This window comes from Talpa europaea (genome assembly GCF_964194135.1).
Source record: "Talpa europaea genome assembly, chromosome: 7".
Taxonomy (NCBI): Eukaryota; Metazoa; Chordata; class Mammalia; order Eulipotyphla; family Talpidae; genus Talpa; species Talpa europaea.
Window position 1 is genome coordinate 87,888,071 of NC_140074.1, and position 17,168 is coordinate 87,905,238.

The following is a 17,168-nucleotide window of genomic DNA, read 5'->3' on the forward strand; positions in this document are numbered from 1 at the left end:
ACTTTATAACTCCCCTAAAAGTACAACTGAACTAACAGAAACCTAAGAAATTTGGGAAAGAAAGTATGGAGAAATAAAAAGACTATTTAAACTCTTTTAAATTGTGCTTTCCACATTTCCTAGTACATTGTATTATTTATTTTATTTTGATAAATACACTGTATATATGGTTTGAGTAACAGAAATGCATAACATCCTTCTGTCTTCTCCAGATTTAAGAAAATGGCACATTTATCAACCATTTAGAGAAATATGTTTAGCATATTTTAAAGATTCTCAATCAAGGTCTCTTTCTGTGACTTCAAAGTCATGGCACAAGGGAACCAGACCAGCAGTTTTGAGTTCCTCCTCTGGGGACTCTCAGAGAGGCCAGAGCAGCAAGGTGCCCTCTTCCTGGTATTCCTGTGCATGTACTTGGTCACTGTGACTGGCAACCTGCTCATCATCCTGGCCATTGCTACTGACACACGTCTCCACATGCCCATGTACTTCTTCCTTGCCAGCCTGTCCAGTGCAGACATCCTTTTCGTCTCCACCACTGTGCCAAAGGCCCTCGTGAACATCCAGACCCAGAGCAAATCTATTTCCTATGGGGGATGCCTGACCCAGCTCTACTTCTTCTTGACTTTTGGGGACATGGACAGCTTTCTCTTGGCCACAATGGCCTATGACCGCTATGTGGCCATCTGCCAACCTCTCCACTACACGATGATTATGAGCCCCCTCCGCTGCACCTTCCTGATCACTGTCTGCTGGACCCTTACAAATATTACCTCTTTGATCCAGACCATACTCACACTTCAACTTTCCTTCTGCTCTAACAGAATTATTCCTGACTTCTACTGTGATCTACAACCCTTGATAAAGTTGGCTTGCTCTGACACTAAGGTCAATGACCTTTCACTCCTCTTGCTTGGGGGAACATGCATTTTAGTCCCCTTTACACTCATCCTGATCTCTTATATCCGCATTGTTACAGCCATTCTCAGGCTCCCCTCTGCCCAGGGGAGGCGCAAGGCCTTCTCTACCTGTGGGTCTCATCTTGCTGTTGTTGCCCTGTTCTTTGGAACAGTGATCAGGGCTTATCTGTGCCCCTCACCCCCTTCCTCCAACTCAGTGGAAAAGAATACAGCAGCTGCTGTGATGTACACAGTGGTGACTCCCCTGCTGAACCCCTTCATTTACAGCCTGCGGAACAAGGACATGAAGGGAGCTCTGGGGGTTCTTCTCAAGGGAAAAGTCTCCTTCTTGAGGGGGCAGTAACTTCTGCAGAAAAACTATGGGTGTGTTCTGTGCCATCAGTGAGAAACTTTAGAGAAACTTTTTTCTCAGGTGTCTCATTTCTGAGTTCCACTTGTGCTGTGTGCCACCCTCATCTTCAATTCCCCAGTATGAGTTGGTTATTTTTGAGGACATCAAGACTTACATTTTGATAATATGTTAAGAATTGCTTATTAACTTTAAAGTAATCTGTCCTAACAGATTTGCTTATTTATTTTCTTATTTTATATTACTTTAGTTTTATTTTACTTGAAATAACTTCACAAGGAGAAATGTCTTTTGCCTTATTCAAAATCTTAAAGTCTCTGTAGCCTTTTATGTTAGTTTTAAAACTCAATCAATAAGGTCATGGAAAATGTATTAATGATCATACGGTTAGCAAGAAATGTTCAATATTGGATGGCAAATAGTTTACAACTATAAGTAGAAAGTATATTTTTCCTATAATAATAGGAAGTTATGTAAAGAGTTAAAGTCTCATTGTTATCATTCAAAAATCTTTGCAAACATTAAAAGAAGGCTTTAAACAATACAGGCATGTTTATTTTCAATAAATAAATAAATAATGAAAAGATATATCAATTTAAATTCCATATTATGGTAAAAAAGTGTCTTCTTTCTTATCTGCCTAACTCATGACTGATTGCAAATGCTAATTGTCACATTTGTAGTAAAGGATGGGTCTTCTCAAACTTCTTTGGGTTGAATGAATGAATCTTGCTTCAGTAAAGATTAAAACCTACTTAAGTTATATTTATTTGTAACAGTGAAGATATGGGACCAACTTCAAACTCCATTGATGGGTGAATGAGTACAAAATATGTGATACAGACACTCATACACACACACAATGAAATAGTCTTTGGTTATAATAAAATGAAAATTTTCCATTTGTCACAATATGAAGATCTTATGCTAAGTGAACCAAGTCAGATGGAGAATATATGTCCTCATTTGTAGAAAACAGAGAAAGCAAAAGATCAAACAAAACAAAAGAGAAACAAATTCTTAGATAGAGGACATATATGTTGCTACCAGATGAATATGGAGGTGACAGGTAAATGGGGTGAAGAGAGTCAGTTGCATGGTGATCTATGGAAAGTAGACTTTAGATGGTGGTCATGAGGTAGTGTGTACATAAGTAGAATTATAATCATGTACATCTGAAGCTACTACAAATTCATAAATTGATCTTACCTCAATAAATGCATTTTATAAAGATAATTTGGACTTATGATTTTTATTTATACAGTATAAAATTCACAATTCCATACCAAGGCTGAAAATGAATGTAAATTGATTGTCTCGGGTGAGGGCATGAAACAAACTCACTGAAGAGCTTTGTGAGGAAAACTTATGGATTGTTACCCAGGAAGCTACAATCAACCAATTTAGATGAATCTACTTTTCTGTGAAGTGAAGTTTTGGTAGTTGAGCTTCCCACCTAAGTGGAAATTTGTGTGGAAAATGACAATGGTTTGGCAATTATGAAAGAGGAAGTGCCCCAAATTGAGATGTCACCCAGATGGCAACAAAGGAGCTTCTTTGCTTCAATCCAAGAGGAACAATAACAGTTAGAGAGACGATACACCCAGAGTGCAGAGGTTGGGGTGAACCTAGAGTCCTCTTTGGGCCTCAGAGACCAACACAGACTGCACGGAGCAGATCCAGAGGGGAGACACATTTTATTGAAAGGAAGTGTGTGAAGAGAAAAGCATGAAGGATGTGGACTGGGGTGTAAGACATGGAGGGCGGTTCCTTTTGTAGCCAGGGTCCCAGGGGAGGGGAGAGTGAAATGTTATGAAAGCTCGCACCCTTGATTATGGGAGAATGTTGGTTTGTTTTAATGACATACCATTGGTTTACCATACTTTATAAGTTTCAGTGGCATAACTTAAATAGCCTCAACAAAACACCTCAATAAATGTATATATATCACACTACTTCCACCACAAAAGCTCTAGTACCATGCACCACTATCATTGACTCCTTTCTCTCCATTTCTCCCACCCTCCTTCCTTTCCCCTCTGGTAACCACCATTTTTGTTGTAAGGCCTAGTCATTTTGTTGTATTTGTTTGTTTCTTTATATTCTACATGTTAGAATTTGTTTCTTTAGGGCCTCCCCAGTGGCACAGCAGTTGAACGCTGGGTTGCGAAGCTGCCTGTGGCCTCTGCAGCACCGGTTTGATCCCCGGCTGCTCCCCGGCCACCGGAGGAGGGTCCCACATGGTGCGCAGACCTCTCCTGCCGCCCGCTGCTCCCCTCAGCAATGTACTTCAGTCCTTCTGCCTGCTCTGCTCCCCGCTCTGACTCTGGTGAATTCTCTCACCCTCCTGCACTTCTGACTGCACCCAGTGCTTGTATAAATAAATAAATAAATAAATAAACAAACAAACAAACAAATAAATAAATAAATCTTTCTTTAAAAAAAAAGAATTCTTTATATTCTACACATTAGTATTTGTCTCTCTCTGACTGAATTTGCTTAGCATAATCACCTCAGTTTCCATCTATGTTGTTACAAATGGTAAGATTTCATTTTTAATAGCTGAATAGTATTCCATTATGTATATAACACACATCATGTATATAAATCTTCTTTATCCAGTCATCTGTTGATGATTATTTAGCCTGTTTCCATGCCTTGAATGTCACAAATAGTGCTGCATGAACATTGGCAGGCATGTTTTTGAATTAGTATTTTCATGTCCCTTGGGTAGATACCCAGAAGTAGAATTGTTGGATCTATTTTTAATTCTTTGAGGAACCTCCCTGCTGTTTTCCATAAGGGCTATAATGTCATGGTATCATTACTAAATTTAAAAACTAAAGCCCTGGGGCCTCCCTGGTGGCCCAGGGGGTTGATCGCAGACTTGTGAGGCTGTCCCCGGCCTTTGTGGTGTAAGTTCAACATGGAGCAGCAGACCTCTCTTGTCCCGCTGGCTGCTCCCCTCAGCAGTGTGTTTCGGTACATCTGCCTGTTCTGCTCCCCGCTCTCTCTGGTGAATCTTCTGACCCCACCCCAGATTCTGGCCTGCACCCCACTTCTTAAAAAAAATAACCTTAAAAAAACCCAAAAAACAAAACTAAAGTCTCTTTCCTAGCCCAGCAAGCAAGTTTGGGACGCTTGAATGGACAAAGGGAGTGGATGGGACTGCCATGGAAACTGACCCATTATGCTGCTGAGCCAGATCATGAGTCAGGACACGCTCAAGATCAGTCACCCGAACCAGTCAATGATACCTGGAGTATAAACAGAACCTCAAATCCCTCACTCTCTGTGCAGGAAACCTCTCCTGGTGCTCCTCTTATCAGTGCATTTCAATAAATCTGCCTTTTCTGTTCTCGATTCTGTCTCTGGTGAATTATTTCACCCCAGCACCTCTGATCTACACCCCAATTCTTCCCTGCAACACTATGCCAATTTACATTCCCACCAACAGTGAGTGAGGGTTTCTTATTCTCCATATTCTACCCACAGTTTTTCTAGTCTTTTTTGATATTGGCCATTCTTGCAGGTATGAGGTGATATTTCATTGTGATTTTGATTTGCATTTTCCTTATGAGAAGTAGTGATGAACATTTTTTCATGTGACTGTTGGTCATCTGAATGTCTTCTTCAGAGAATCCTCTATTACAATCTTCTGCCTAATTTTTTATTGGGTTCTGTTTGTTGTTCTTGAGTTGTATGAATACTTTATATATTGATATTTTGGATATCAACCACTTGTCAGATATCTGATGTGCAAATATTTCCTCCCATTCAGAAGCATGTCTTCTCTTTTTGATAATAGTTACTTGAATTTTCAGAAGCTTTTTAGTTTGATGCAGTTCCATTTGTTTATTTTTGCTTTTGTCATCCTTGCCATTGGATCAAGTCCCTAAACTTCTCTAAAGTCAATGTCCAGGAGCCTATCACCTTGTTGTCCTCTATCTGCTTTATGATTTCAGGTCTTACATCCACGTATTCAATCCACTTTGAATTTGATTTTGTTTGTGGTATTAGATAATTGTCTGGTTTCATTCTTCTGCATGTGGTTGTGCACTTTTCCCTTCACCATCTGTTGAAGAGCCTTTCTTTTTCCATTGTATGTTCTGCTCCTTTGTCGCAAATTTATTATCCACATGTGCATGGGTTTATTTCTGTGGAATCAATTCTATTCCATTGATCTCTGTGTTGTTTTTTTTATTCCATTACCATACTGTTTTGATCACTATCACTTTGTTGCAAAGTTTGAAGACAGTGCATAATACCCCTTCTCTCTTCTCAGGATTGCTTTTTACTCTTTGGAGTCCTTCACGGTTCCATGTGTTTGTCATTATTATGTACACTTTTAGAACTTTGCAGGCATATATATTCTTACCATTTTTTGAATGTTTTCATTGTTATTTCAATGGTATCATGAGTGCATATTCTGAAATTGTTTTTAAAAATTTATTTAGGGGCCCCCCTGGTGGTGCAGTAGGTTGAGCGCAGCGCTGTGAAGATGTTCACAGCCTCTGCAGTGCCAGTTTGATCCCCGCCAGCTTCAGAGCAACCCACATGGCAAGGCAGACTTCTCCTGTCATGCCCGCTTCTCTCCTCCGCAGTGTATTTCAGTCAGTCTGCCTGTTCTGTTCCCCGCTCTGTCTCAGGTGAATCCTCTCACCCTCCCACACATCTGGCCTGTACCCCGGCTCTTGTATAAATAAAATAAATCTTTAAAAAACACTTATTTATATATTTTTACATTGCTCATTTTTGTACAATGTTTGATTTCTCCTCCCAGGTGTTGTCCCCTTAAAATTACCACCATAAGACAACTGTGAACCATCACCATAGATTCTTGTGCTCTTCCCTCCTGTTTGATCCCTTTTTCTCCTTCCCCCTCTCCTGATGAATGCCTCCAATTTATAGTTTGACTGCTAGTTTTGTCTTTTGTTGTTTTTTTTTGTATGTGTGAATCCTTGTATGGTTTCCCTATGTTCCTCATGTAAATGAAACCATACGATATTTTCTTTTTCCTTCTGACTTCTTTCCCTGAACATAAGACCTTACATTTTCATCCATGTTGCTTCAAATGGCCTAAGTTTCTTTTTTGATTGCTGAGTATTATTTCATTGTGTATATATACCACATCTTGTTGTAGTCATCTTTTTGGGGGGCATTATATTGTGAAAGTGGCTTTTTTTTAACTTAGGTTTGAAAGATTTGCCAAAGTTGGTACACATGATCTAGTTCATTTTTACTATTATATGATGTATGTAATGCAATTTGCTGCTCTGTTTCTCTACTGATGATATCTAGGTTATTTCTAGTTTTTCATATTATAACAATGTTGAAATGAACTTTGTTGTACCTTTCTGTTGGACGCATGAAAGTTGTATGGAATATATTACTAAGAATAAATTGCTGGATGGAAGTTCATGAACACCTTAAATTTTAGTAGTACCTTACTACTTTATTTTTTTCCTCTCTCGTTATTACCTAAATAATGGTGCCTTTCTGTGGTAGCTTACACATCCCCACAGATGTTGAGTATGTTGGTTGTTAATGGCTCAGCATTACCTTTTCCCTGGACAAGTCCTTAAGCACCCTCCCTCACAGCCCTGGGAGGCAAGAGGGTGGTCAGTGGTAAACTACTGACAGACATAGGTGGACAAAGCTGTACCTTACCTCGAGATGGGACTGACTCAATGGGTGCAATTCTTGATCCTGCAATCTTCTCAAGGCTGTGCTAACATGAATGTGCTGAGTCCATATCCCTGCTTATCTGCATCTTCTGAGAGCCTTCATAAGCTACCTTCATAATTACCATGAGTGTCTGTGCTTCTAGGGATCCTCACTAAAGATAACTAATATTGCCAAAGACTCTCCAAAATGGTTTAACCAGTTTGTACAGTTGAGGCAGTGCTGTAATTCTAAAAAAGAAAAGCATTTATAGAGCCAAGGAAAAAGCTTCCAGGAATGGAAAAAATAAAAAACAAAAACAAAACAAAAGACCTGAGGTGTAAGGTCTTTTATCTTTGTCTGAAAGGTATTTCTTTGGAATTTCAAAGAACTGAAAGATAGATAATATGGCTGAAGATATGGGATTAAAAAGAATGAGGATGATAATGGTTGAGGATGTATAAATATGCAACATGGAGACAAGATAAGGATAAAGCTGCTTTTTTAGTGTAATAAACTATTGTTGAAATTATTAAACAGGATTGTGACAGTGTTCAATAATGACCTTAAGAAAATTTCTCTGCTTGTGTGTAGAGAATTGGTAGCAGAGATAAGAGAAGCAGGGAATTGCATGTCCACAATACTGTAATACTGTAAAAATTACAGTATTAATGCAAAAAGTAAGGAATATAATGATATCTGTGACAGTTTTAACACTTTGCGTATTTTCTATGACTTTTTATTTCACAGTATTTTCCTGGTGGAAGAGCAGAATGCACATGCAGCATGGCTGCAGACATGCTGGTGAAGTGGGTCTGTGTTGGATCTCAGCTCTGATCACATGACAGCAGCAGCTGCACTTCAAGGACCACTGCTGGACACTCCCTCTAGGGAAGGCAGCTGCTGGTGACCCAGGAGCCACTTTCATCCAGGATCTAAGGTAGAACAACAAGCTTGTTCAGAGTCTGATATTTTCTGGAGCCCACAGCCCCAGTGTGCTTTAGTCCTCAAGGTCTGCTGATTGTAGCCCAGATACCATTGTGTCCCACTATGTTCCCTTTCTTCCCCCATCCCCATGCTTATAGTGATCTTCATAGAAAAAATGCAATTTGGACAAGGAATGCCCTTGGATTCATACATTTTCTACTGTCTCCTCCTCATAAGAAATACTAATTTCTGCAGCAATCTTTGGTGGCTTAAAGAATGTCATTTCAGATATTGGTGATCAAAGGGGATACTTTTTGGATGGAGGCGGTGACCATCTAGTTCAGCCTAAGACATAGAAAATTACTAAGATTCTTAGAGAAAGATCCCATTACTGCTGGACCACATCCTCTTCATTCCCAGAAACTGCTCCTGAGGGAATTTATAGGGCATGGGGCAATTACTGAGCTTCAGTCTCCCACAGGACTGCTGAGTGACTTATACTGAGGTTACTTGGGAAATAAATGAATAGCACAAGTTCCCTTATAGCACAGAGCTGAGAACACCTGAGGTATTTCTGATGTTAATGACAAGGAACACTTCTCTGCAGTGCTGCTGCTTTTGGGCTACAGAAAACTTGCTGGAGCAGAGGCAGGCAGCCTGTACGTGAGGCTGTTACTATGTTCATTGCTCATGGTGGGACAGCCTCTGAGGCCTTAGCAATTTTCATGTTAATTTCATGATGTAGAGGATGGAATAAGAAGCAGTAGGTCTTTGGTGGTCGTGACTGAGCCTGATAGAAGTAAGAAGGTAAGCTCCTCAGCTGGGATGGGACACAAGCTCCAGTGCAGACCCTTTGGGCACTGCAAACACAGACCAAGCATGCCCTAATGCAGTCAAGATGTGACGAAAAATAAGGGGCACAGAAAAGAGGTGTTGGAGGAGACAGGAGATGGACATAGGAAGGCTTCATAATCGAGGAGAACAGAAAGGACTAGAGCCAGCCCACGGGACTGGGAAGGGGAGAGGAAAGGGACTGGACTGGTGAGAAAGTGTTTCTTTTCACACACAGAAAAATCCCAGGGTGAATATTTGGGAATGGCTGTGGATTTCATATTCTGTCCCCCATGGTGGAGCTTAAAAATCTGGGCACATTAAATTAGAGAGTCTGTGTTTGGACTGAGAGCTACTATCCTATGGGACTGATCCTTGACGTTAAGTAGTCTCAATTTGGGTGGAAATGGAAACTGTCCGACTGGTCTTTTATTCTGCAACAGGTATGCCTACAAACTTTCTATAAAACAAGGTGATTTCACCTCTTTCAGACTTAAAAGGTTCAGGACAATTCATAGGATCAGTGGAAAATATCCCTCCTCTACACATCCACAAATTCATGAGCTTTCCTTTCTGTTCCTCTCATATTTATGGGTCTCTGTATTCTGAAGGTAAAATAGAGTAGCTCAATTATGTATTTTCCAGTATTGATGCCCTTTTTCACTTAGTCACCATATGTTTATTGAACAACCTTTTGTGTTAAGCTCTTTCTTTCAGGTGGGAAACTGGACTTCATGAAGTGAGTATTCTCTATCATGTGGTGTGTAAAACGAGGTGTTACCATTAACATCAGAACACCTGAAATGATGTAGAAAGATTGCAAAGTCCCCTTAGGAATATTTGTGGTGAGACCTTTGGGTTGAGCAGGACTTAATGAAAGATGGAGGTGGGAGGTGGAGGTACAGACAGTGTTTTAGGCAGCAGGTACAATTGAAAACATCTAGAGACAGGAATGGGGGAGTTGAGGGACTGTGTGTTGAAGTAGCTGGAAATTATCACATTGGTGCTAAGAAAACAGGCAGAATGTCAGGTTGACGATAGTTGTGATTGGGGCAAGTCAGTGGAAGACTGTTCATTATCAAGCAGGTACTGATGGGAGGATTCAGGAGACTGGCCTCTGTGGAGTCATCAGCTGGAGACTACCAGGAGAATGGACAGCCAGCTGTCTAATAGAAAGCTATTTGACACCCCATGTTAGCTTTGCCATTCTCTCCAGCAAGCACAAGATGTCAGTATCTGACATTAGGAGTCACAAGAGTGAAGTGCAGATCCAGCTCCTGCTGATACCAGTGTCTGACCTTGGGGTGATCCACTCAACCTCTTGAGCCTCCCTTTCCACATTTACCACTGGAAGACAGCAATGTCTACTTCTACTTTTCTCTGGAGGGGATTTTGAAGTTCCTAGGTCAGGGTCCCTAGAAGAATTCACTGAATGCAGGTTCCTTTCTGTTCACACCTCCAACATCTTTCCCTCCTTATCATGGAAACTCTGCCAGGAACATACTTTTCAGAAAATGTTCTTACTTTTAGTGACTGTCTTCTGAGCCTGTATTCCCAGTTCTTGCAGAGCCAGGATGTTGGGACCTGCCCTCATCAGCAGAGGTGACACTGCCCCCAGAGATCTGTGAACCCCAGTGTTTCTGTATAGCCCCTGTGAACCAGGCTCTTTCAGGCATCTCAAAGCACTGTTCATCCTCCTCCCCTGTCTGTGTACCTCTCTGTCACTTGTGGAGACATGTGGCTGACAGCACAAAGAACAACCCCCCCCATGCTCTCCTGTCTCCTGCTCCATCTCTGTGCAGACTCAGTACGACTGAGCCCCCAACAGTCCTCTCCACTATATGAGTTTGTCCCTCCATGACTATGACCTCTGATTCCTCAAAGAGCATTGAAAGTGCTGTGAAGGGCGCCCAGTTCATCCTTCCTTTTGGCATCTTGAGGATCCCATCTTCCACTGCAGAGGGACTGAGAGTGATGAGGAGTTCCCCCCAAACAGAGCATCACTTTTTTTGAATTGGACCCCATCTTACCTGTGATGATAATATATAATCTGCATACTTCTCGACATTGTCCAGATGTGTTTTTTAAGGTTTTTGTTAACTATTGAGTGTTATTTTTTAATTTTATTTTTAATTTTATTTTATATAATTTTTACATCATTTTTCATTTTTGTACCTGTAGTTAATATTCCATTTTGTACCTTATCCTATATTATTAAATAATCTTCAAAATTTGGTTTTAGTGATGTATGGTTTTCTCCTCTTTCTAATCATGCACACATACCCTTCCCCTCCCGTCTTTCCCCTCCAGCAACTCTGTGCCTCTCTCAGGCTCTGAGGAATCCATGTTTCCTTTTGTCTCAACAATGATGTCACTTCCTGTGATAGGTATCCCTGACCAACAAGCTCAATAAAGAGACATTCAGTGTTTTCCAGTGGCTTCCTATGCCCTCTCCTATAACAGGTTACAAGTATAAATTGAGTTTCTATGAAGATAACATGGTGAACAATTCAGATAGAGAACTTACTCATAGAGAAAAAAAGACTGGAAAAGTGAATATATACAAGATAATCTTAGCAAGTATAGGATGCCATGCAAGTTATAAACATGACAACATGGTGGAGAGTAACTGGGGTGTCAGTCTGATTTTTTTAATGGATGTGTCTAGAAAGAACTCTGAGACAATTGGCTTAAAAGTTGAGATTCAAGGCCTCCCTGGTGGTGCATATGTTAAATTCTCAGCGCCCTCAAACTACCCCCAGCCAGTGAGTATGAGTTCTATCCTGGACCACTTTACTAACTCACATGGCACAGCAGACCTCTTCTGTCTCACCCGCTGCTCTCTTCAGCAGTGTATTTCAGTAGATCTGCCTGTTCTGCCCCCCACTCTGTCTCTGGTGAATCCTCTCACCCCCCACACTTCTGGCCTACACCTCAGTTCTTCTATGCATAAATAAATACAAATAAATCTTTTTTAAAAAGGTTGAGATTCAGTAATTTAATTGCAATTGTACTTTATATTTCAGTTTGGGGAAGAGTCAGTTTTTTTGTGATAATAAATTCTCAGCTAAGTACACAGTGTAGAATTTTTCATATCTAGATTGAGTTTTGTCATTAAATACAATTTTATTTACATACATAGGTCTTCTGTTTTGCTTGCTATACTTATTCCTCAGTATTTCATAGCTTTTTTTTTCTGCTGAGATTTTCGTATACCTGGGTCTATCGTGGTTTTGTTAGAATGGAGAAAATATGTTATATATAATTTTCTCCTATCCAGCCTTTTTTATATGACTAAATTTTCTGTATCCAGCCTTTTTTATATGACTAAATTCTCTATATCCTCAGAAGCTTACACTGTCCTTGGCGGTATTTATCACTCACTAGTATTTGTTGAATGAATTAATGTCATACAATTAGACCAGAAATTACTTCTCTCATTGCCTTATGGCAGAGTTTCTCTTTGAAGAGAGAAAATGTAGATCACCCAGAAGAACAGAGGCAGAGTCAACTTGATATGAGTCAAGGTTTTAAATTTTGAGAGATTTGGATTAAGACTTGGGTCTACCACTTAAAACTGTGAACTTGACATGTTATAGTTTTACTTAATTTGTTTGAATGTGAATATCCACATCTGCAAAGGAAGCTTATAGTTTCTGCTTCATCCCGTAATGTGAAGTTAAATTATACAAGTAAACTTTGGGTATTGTTCTGGAGAGCAATTCCTCAATGTATGTTGATTGCTATTTAAAATTGATTGATCAATGTTTATTTTTTGAAATAGAAATATTCCAGTTTATGATAATTCATAGATTATTTATCCTTCAATAATTATGTGCAAAAATCAGAGAACAATTTAGATTTTCAAATGAAGTTCTCTTATTTCAATTTCAGTACAATTTGCATCAGACTCATATATTTCCCCTTTTTTTTTTTAAATCTTGGATTAAATCTCAGTTCTCCACTCCTAAAGTATCATTTCTTTTCTCACTATTTTTATCTTTTTGAATTTTATCTAAATTTTTTTAGGAAATAGTAAATTGCTCTAGAAAATGGCTGATCCTTTTTATAGTCTCCATGTTAATGTTATCATACCCTATGCAAATTTTATAAATTCACATCTTATGCTGAAATATTTAAAAGTAAACTCTAAACATCCTATGCTAAATATTTAACATTCATCTCTAAAAATCTTTTCCCCCATACTAAGGCTTGTGATTTCATTTCTTAATTTATAAAATTGCTGCATTTCATACATTCAAGATGTAGAACATATAACTTTGATACACTTACATGTCATAAAATGATTGCCATTGAAGCAAAACTTATTATATTTAATCATTACAGGTCAATATTATTGTCTATATTCATTATACTGTACATTTAGATCTCTGTGACTTATCTAATACTTATTATAAGTTGTACCTTTAAATGCCATTAGTTTATCCATTCCCTGCCCCCTGGTTATCAACCAGTTTCCAAGTTTGACTGTTGGATTTCACATATAAACTATATTATATGGTACTTGTCTTTTCCTGACTTATTATCATAATGTGTTCAAGGTCTGTCTATGTTGTTACAAATGGCAGGCTAGTCTCCTTTCTCATGGGTGAATAAAATTCATTGTGTTTCTATGCCATGTCTTTTTATACTTTCATGGGCACTGGAGTTATTTCCATATCTTGGCTATTGTGAACATTGTTGTGATAAAAATAGAAAATCCTATTTTCATTTCCTTTGGGTATATACCCAGAATGGATCTATTTTCAATTTCTTTTATTTTTTTAAACATAATCAGTATTTGAATTTTAGACTTTTTTTTAAAGATTTATTTATTTATTTATGCAAGCACTGGGTAGAGTCAGAAGCGCGGGAGGGTGAGAGAATTCACCAGAGCCAGAGCGGGGAGCAGAACAGGCAAACTGATGAAGTACACTGCTGAGGGGAGCAGTGGGCAGCAGGAGAGGTCTGCGTGCTATGTGGGACCCTCGCCTGGCAGCCCGGGATCGAACCGGTGCTGCAGAGGCTGCGGGCAGCTTCGCAACCCAGCACTCAACCGCTGCGTCACCAGGGAGGCCCTATTTTCAATTTCTTGAGGAACTTCCATATTGTTTTTCATAGTGATACCATAGTTAGATTAATTCACATTCCTACAAACAGTTTTTGGAGGTTCCTTTTTCACCATATTCTTGCCAGCACCTATTTTCTGTCTTCTTGATGACAGCTATTCGAACAGGTTTGAGGTGGTATCTTATTGTGGTGTTGGTTTGTATTTCCCTGGTGATTACTGTGTTGAGATCTTTTAATGTTGCCTTTTGGCCACTTTGATGACTATTATGGGGAAAAAAATGCCTTTTTTCTTGTTCATTTTTATTGAGTTGTCTGGTTTTTTATTATTAAGTTGTTAATTCTTTATATATTTTGCATATTAACCCATTATCTTATAAGTGGTTTACAAATTTTTCTTCCATTCTGTGGAATGATATTTTGTCTTTTGCTGTGCAGAAGCTATTTGTGTTTGATGTAGCCCCATTTGTTGATGTAGTCCTATTTGTTGACTTTATTGTTTTTGCTTTTGTCATCATGTCCAAAATATAATTGCCAAAACCACTCACTATCAATGAGGTCCTTTTATGTTTCTTCTGTCGTTTTATGGTATGTCTTATGTTTCCTCTGTCTCCATTTCAAGTTAATGTCTGTGTCTGTTGTGAGATAGGGATCCAGTTTCTCTGTTCTGTTCCCCTCGTCTGTGTCTTCTACTTTTGTGCTAAAACCATACTATTTTTATTGCTATGTTTTCCTAGTGTATTTTGAAACCAAGAAATATCATACTATTGATTTTGTTCTTTTTTCTCAGGATCACTTTGGCTATTTGAGATCTTTTGTGTTTCCACATAAATTTTAGGACCATTTCTTCTATTTATGTTATGAATGCTTTCAATGTTGATGTAGAGTGCTTTGAATTTGTTTGAATTTCGGGGGTATGGAAATTTTAACAGTGGCATTCTTCTCATCCATGAACAAAGTATTGTAGTTTTTATTTTACAGATGTTTTACTTCCTTGTTTGTTTATTCTTTATTATGTAATTGTTTGCTGTGGTACTGTGAATGCAGTAGCTTTCTTTATGTCTTTTCCTGATGCTTCATCATTAGTGTGAGGGAAGGTCTCTGATTTCTGTAAGTTGGTTGCGTAACCTACTACTTCTCTGAAATCATCAATCAATTCCTACAGATTTTGTTTTGTTTCTGATCTTAGTGGAAATGTTTTCAGCATTTTACAATTATCATGTTGGCTCTTGGTTTGTCATATGTGACTTTTATAGTGTTTAGATGTTCCATTTATCCCCATTTCATTGAGACTTTTTATTATAAATGGATGTTGAATCCTGTTGAATACATATTTTCAATATATACCTATCTATCTATATATATTGCATCCCTGGGATGAAAACAACTTGACTGTGGTGGATAGTTCTCTTATTTTCTTTATACAAAGTCAATACATAAAATCAGCAAACAATGTATCAGAAGATAGGAAAATAAAGGAAACTATGCTATTAACAATCACACAAAAATGAATGATATGCCTGGGAGTAAACTTTTTTTTAAATTTTTAATGAATTTATTTTTTTAATTAATAATTTATTTTATATAATTCTTACATCATTTTTCATTTTTGCACAATGAATGCATTATCATTTTGGTTATATTCCCCATACAATTGCACCCCCGCCTAGGAGTAAACTTAATGAAGGAGAAGGACCTATATATAGAAAACTATAAGAAAAAGGAAATAAAGGAAGACACAATGAAATGGAAAAATATACTGTGCTCATACATCGCAAAATGGCCACATACCTAAAACAATTTACAGATTCAACACATTATCTATAAAACCCCATGACTTTTTTCTAGGAAATTGAACAATTATGAAACATGTATGGAACCACAAAAGACCCTGAATTATTAAGAAACATAAACAAGGTTTTGTGTCCTATTTTTTTCCTTATCATGATGAAAAATTTATTATAAGGCAGGTTGGTGGTGGTATATTTCATTTGCTTTTGTTGGTCTGTGAAAGCCTTTATATCTCCATCATATTTTAATAATAATTTTGCAGAGTAGACTATTTGTGGCTGGCAGCTTTAATTGTTTTAGAATCATGAATGTGTCAGTCCACTTTCTTCTAGCCTTTATGGATTATGCTGAGTTTGACAAAAGCTTTACAAAGTGCCTTTGTATGTTACATACCATTGTTTCCTAGCTGTCTTCAGTATTTTTCTATATTGTTCACTTTTGGTAATTTAATGATGATTTTTCTTGGTTTATGTCATTTCACCTTTAGAAATTTCCATGTCTGTAATTTCTTGGACATCCATGATTAGTTCTTTATGCTGGGGAATTTCATTTCTTTTCTTTTTTTTTTTTTGTGGGACCCTCGCTGGCTGCCGGGGAATGAACCAGCACTGCAGAGGCTGTGGGCAGCCTTGCAGCCCAGCGCTCAACTGCTGCACCACCAGGGGAGGCCCGAATTTCTTTTTTTTTTTTTTAAGATTTATTTATTTATTTAAAGATTTATTTATTTATTTATTTATACAAGCACTGGGTACAGTCAGAAGTGCGGGAGGGTGAGAGAATTCACCAGAGCCAGAGCAGGGAGCAGAACAGGCAGACCTACGAAATACACTGCTAAGGGGAGCAGGGGGCGGCAGGAGAGGTTTGCAAGCCATGCGGGACCCTTGCCCTGCGGCCAGGGATCGAACTGGCACTGCAGAGGCTGCGGGCAGCTTCGCAGCCCAGCACTCAACCACTGCGCGACCAGGGGAGGCCTGATTTATTTGTTTTTATACAAGAACTGGGGTACAGGTCAGAGGCATGGGAGGGTTAGAGGATTCACCAGAGACAGAGTGGGGAGCAGAACAACAGGAGGACTGAAATACACTGCTGAGGGGAGCCAGCGGTTGAGACAGGAGAGGTCTGCCCTGCCATGTGGGTTTCTCCCTGGCTGGGAATTGAACCCGTGCTGCAGAGGCTGCAAACCCACAGCGCTGTGCTCAACCTGCTGCGCGACCAGTGGGGAGGCCCTATGCTTGGGAATTTCTAAGCTATTGTTTCTTTGAATAGGATCTCTGTTTCCTTCTCTCTTTTCATCTTTTGAGGTATTCTTTATCTTTATGTATCCTTTTTTACTGGAGTTTGACATTTCACAGTTTTTTCTTAACTCTAATTTCTTCTGTTCTACTTGAGTTATTTGTACATTTTTTAATCTTATAAATGTACAAATATATAATTCTTTCCTCAGAAAGATTAAGCCTACTTAATATATTTTCCATAGTTGTCTTAAGGGCTTTCATTATATCCCTAATATCTGGCATTTCTCTGTGACTCACTTCATAGTCTCAATTTCTTGATAAAGAACTTCTACTCCTCTGTTCTGACATCCTTAACCTGCTTTTATGTAGTTAACTGCGAATCTC

The 17,168-nt window shown here is 38.8% G+C and overlaps 1 protein-coding gene across 1 annotated transcript; it reads left to right on the forward strand.

Moving 5' to 3' along the window:
* Window positions 1-309: 309 nt before the first annotated feature.
* LOC311173780 (olfactory receptor 1P1-like) lies at window positions 310-1,263 on the forward strand (the record flags this gene model as incomplete). The annotated part of the gene is made up of 1 exon (XM_084237877.1): window positions 310-1,263. The coding sequence occupies one exon, from the start codon at window positions 310-312 to the stop codon at window positions 1,261-1,263; it is 954 nt and encodes a 317-aa protein (XP_084094003.1).
* Window positions 1,264-17,168: the final 15,905 nt, after the last annotated feature.